Source organism: Orycteropus afer, unplaced genomic scaffold (genome assembly GCF_000298275.1).
Source record: "Orycteropus afer afer isolate SDZICR_OR568_19922 unplaced genomic scaffold, OryAfe1.0 scaffold00263, whole genome shotgun sequence".
NCBI classification, from domain to species: Eukaryota; Metazoa; Chordata; class Mammalia; order Tubulidentata; family Orycteropodidae; genus Orycteropus; species Orycteropus afer.
This window is the reverse complement of record NW_006921850.1, coordinates 1,877,364-1,881,860: the sequence shown is the minus strand read 5'-3', so window position 1 is coordinate 1,881,860 and position 4,497 is coordinate 1,877,364. Positions and strand designations below refer to the sequence as shown.

At 35.0% G+C, this 4,497-nt stretch overlaps 1 protein-coding gene across 1 annotated transcript in view; it reads left to right on the top strand.

The window, feature by feature from the left end:
- Nucleotides 1-4,497, top strand: part of NME8 (NME/NM23 family member 8) — an 88,934-nt gene that overhangs the window by 55,151 nt on the left and 29,286 nt on the right. The window contains exon 10 of the mRNA XM_007950106.1: nucleotides 2,891-3,078. Coding sequence (XP_007948297.1) covers nucleotides 2,891-3,078 — 188 coding nt within the window. The remainder of the gene's footprint in view (nucleotides 1-2,890; nucleotides 3,079-4,497) is intronic.

Below are 4,497 nucleotides of genomic sequence, written 5' to 3'. Positions count from 1 at the left end.
AAGAATGCTGAAGGTACCATGGACTGCCAAAAGAACTAACAGATCTGTCCTGGAGGAAGTTCAGCCCAGATGCTCTTTAGAAGTGAGAATGGCCAGACTTCATCTCACCTACGTTGGTCATGTTGTCAGAAGGGACCATTTCCTGGAGAAGGATATAATGCTTGGTAAGGTGGAGGGGCGACGAAGAAAGGGAAGGCCTTCGATGAGATAGATTGACACAGTGGCTGTGACAATGGGCTCAAGTATAGCAAGGATCGTGGAGCTGGCGTGGGATCAGGTGGTGTTTCGTTCTGCTGTGCATGGGGTCACTATGAGTCGGAAATGACAGCACCTAACAACAACAACAACAACATGGCTGTTTGTTGTTGTTGTGTTGTTAGGGGCTGTCAAGTCAGCACCAACTCATAGCAACCCTATGCAGAATAGAATGAAGCACTGCCCAGTCCTGGGCCAGCCTCACAATCTTTGCTATACCTGAGCCTATTGTTGCAGCCACTGTGTTAATCCATCTCAATGAGGACCTGCCCCTTTTTCACTGACATTCCAGTCTACCAAGCATGAGTTCCTTCTCCAGCGAATAGTCGTTTCTGACTACATGACCACAGAAGGTGAGGCGAAGTCTGACCATGCTCACTTCCAAGAAGCATTCTGGCTGCACCTCTTCCAGGACAGATTTGTTCATTCTTCTGGCAGTCCATGGTACATTCAGTATTATTTGCCACCACAACTCAAAAACATCAATTCTTCTTCAGTCTTCCTTATTCATCATCCAGCTTTCACATGGATATGAGGTAATTGAAAAGACCATGGCTTGGGTTAGATCCACCTTAGTCTTCAAAGGGACATCTTTGCTCTTCAGCACTTTAAAGAGGTCTTTCGCAGTAGATTTTCCCAGTGTGATATGTAGTCTGATTTCTTCATTCCTGCTTCCATTGGTGTTGATTGTGGAAATAAGTAATATGAAATCTTTGACAACTTCAGTCTTTCCTCCATTTATCATGATCCTGCTTATTGGTCCAGTTGTGAGGATTTTCATTCCTTTTATGGTGAGTTATAGTAATCCACTGCTGTATATTAAATGTTAAAAAAAAATCATTCTTTCATTAACCTAGTCTATAGATTACCAGATACATTAAAAAAATAAATAAATAAATAAACACTGAAGTTAATTTAAGACCAGCATAGTAATAACTGAATCCTCAGGGGTGCTAAAACCAGGTATAAAAATATTTACACTATTTCAAATAATGTTCTCACAGATTACTTGGTATTTATAAAAGGGAAATGATAGCTTCTCAAGGGAGAAAACTGGGAGATACCATATTAATCACATTAATATCACCAATATTAGGAAAAGCAGATAGCCTGTCCCTCCTACTATGATGTACCAAGAACACACCATCACTTACATAGTATTCCTGCCAACAATTCACTATCTGTTTAATCTTAAGGAAACTATTGGGTACATCCATAATGACAGATGCTTCAAAACATCTGGCCTGGACTCTTCAAAGTTATCAGTATCATGAAATATAAAAACAGCTGATACCCTGTTAGAGATTAAAAGAGACAGGGAAACTAAATGCAATGTATCATGTGGGATCAAGAAAAAAATAAAATATTGCTATAAAGGAGAATATTGAGAAATTGGTGAAATATGAATATGGATGATTTATGAGATAATAGTGTATATTAATGTAAAATTTCTTGAAGTATATAAGGGTGAATGGCTAAGATGTCTCCAACTTACCTTCAAATAGTTTCGTTCCCAACACACACACACACACACACATAAACAGAGAGAAAAAGAGAGACAGAGCAGAGAGAGAGAAAAACAAATAGGGCAGAATGTTAACAGCTAATGAATCTAGATTGAAGGTATAATTGAGAGTTCATTGTCTTAGTCTTGCAACATTTTGGTAAGTTGTAAATTTTTCAAAAATAATAAGCTTTTAGAAACTGTCCTCATGTATATTCTGTTTTCAAGAAATACAGACAAAGACATAAACTAAAGAAAGGGATGGCAGAAAAATAAATAGGGAAAATAAAAGCACTAGAATTGAACGTAAAAGTCAGTATTTATGAGAAAGACATAGTAACAAGAAAATATGTTCTAACCAATGTAACAGCTAAATACATAAAGAGAAATAGTATTCACAAAAGAAGGAGAAATGAGGAGAAAATACTATCATTGTGAGAGATCTCAATACACTGCTAGCACATAAATGTATGCAAGGATATACAGAATTGAAAAATATACACTCTATAAATTACATATCATAAATGATCTACAATATATGATATACAAATATATTTATACATACAACTTTAAGTGCCAAAAAAAAAAGTTGACATTTTTTTATGTCCATGAAATGGTCACAAAAAACTGATGATTTCTTTGTTCACAAAGAAAACTTTAACAAAACTTTTTTTAAAAATTAAGATATTACCCCTCAGATTTACTGATCATAATTCAATAAAATCAGAAGTAAATAATTAAAAGACCAAAAATGTCTTATATATTTGAAAATATGAAATGATCTTGTGCTCTAAATTACCCTGGGTTCAGAGACAAAAAGAAAAATAGAAACTATCTGTAAAGATATATATTTTATTTTAAATAAAACATTTTATCTTCTTGTTAGTTTATCCTCTCAGAACATAAAAATAGATGATAGCATGTAACTTGTTTTTATTTAGAGTGGTTCAATAAAAAGAATTGAACTAAATACCATTTATCTTGGGCATAATAGATATATACAACTTATCTTTAATTTTCACATCTTTTTAAACCTTGACCTATTTATTAATATATGTTAAGTCTTAGTTGTTTGCATGTTTATTATGCTTAGTTTAAAATAATCTTAGTATGTATTTTGGATTTTGACAGTTTACCAGAATATCTGGAGAGACAACATATATCTCAGTTTTGTGATGTTGAAGATAATGCAATTAATGTTGACAAGTTCATTGATACCTTTTTTCCTGATTTTAAAAAAATGAAAAGTATGAAATTGGAAAAGATACTGGCATTAATTAGACCAAGCCTCTTTAAAGAAAATAAAGGTAAGAAAGAAAGTATAAGTCAATTATTTTGTTGATGGAATTTGAATCATTGCTGGTATAAAAATACATTAAATTACATTATTTTAAAATTGAAATAAAAAGGACCTGAAATAAGAAATTTAGTTAAAGCTAATTTACTAATTTCTTACAATAAAAAAAAATTATAGTTAAAGAATTCACAAAGCATTTTCTAACCTGTAGATTTGATAGAGTAGATAGTAACATTGGAGAATTACTTCGTAAGACTAAACACTATAGTCTTTCAAGTCTGAAATTCCTCAGTTTGAAGCTTGATCCAACCATTCTTTAATGGTGTGACTTCAACAAGGTATTTTACCAAGTTTATTTGTTCAGTCACGATGGGAAACAGAAGCAAAGTGCCTGGGTAGATACTTAATAAGTGGTAGTTACGTTTAAACACAAATTTGGCACGTAACAGAAGGAATATGGCAGAATAAGAACACAAGTCATTAACACTATCAATTCTTTTCTATTATTACCTAGTATATAGAAATACAGTTGATACAATATTTGTGTATTGACTAACCTTGTATTCTGTGACTTGCTAAATTCACTCATTATTTCCAGGAGTTTTTCAGTTATTGTATATATATACACACACACGTATATATGTATATATATATACATATGTGTATATAATATACATACATATATATACATATATGTGTGTGTGTGTGTGTATGTATAAATATCTCCAAAAAAATAAACCTCACTTTTCATTCAATTCTGACCTATAGTGACCCCCATTGGGTTCCAAGGCTATAAATCTTTATGGAAGTAGATTACCTCATCTTCCTCCTGTGGAGCTGCTGATGGGTTTGAACCACCGACCTTCTGGTAGCAGCCAAATACCTTACTCACTATGCCACCAGATCGAGATATATATATATACACCTACACATATGTGTATATAAAACCCCCATAAAACAAACTCACTGCCGTCGAGTTGATTAGATTCATAATGACCTCTCCTTGGGTTTTCCAGGTGGTTTCTCTACGGAAATAGATGGCCCAATCTTCCTTCTGAGGAGTGACTGGTGGGGTTGAACCACCAGCCTTCTGGTTAGCAGTCAAATGTCTTAGGCACTACCCCACCAGAGCTCCCATGTATAGTATATATATGTGTGATAGTTGAAGATGTGTCAACTTGGCTGGACTCCAGTTGTGAGTGGTGGTTCCCATGATGGATCATATGACTGCATTCTAAGCGGCCGGTCGGCCTAGGGGGAGTTTCCCCAGGGGTGTGGCCTACCTGCAATGCTATCCCAGGGACAAACTAGAAGAACGGCATTCCGGACTATATACTTCCTGGAGCAAGCAACTCGCTGCTCGCCCTGGAGGTTTTCAGATTCATTCTTTGTTGGGAACAGCGACCAGCGCACTGCGTGTCAGCTTGATTCTCTCGGCTCT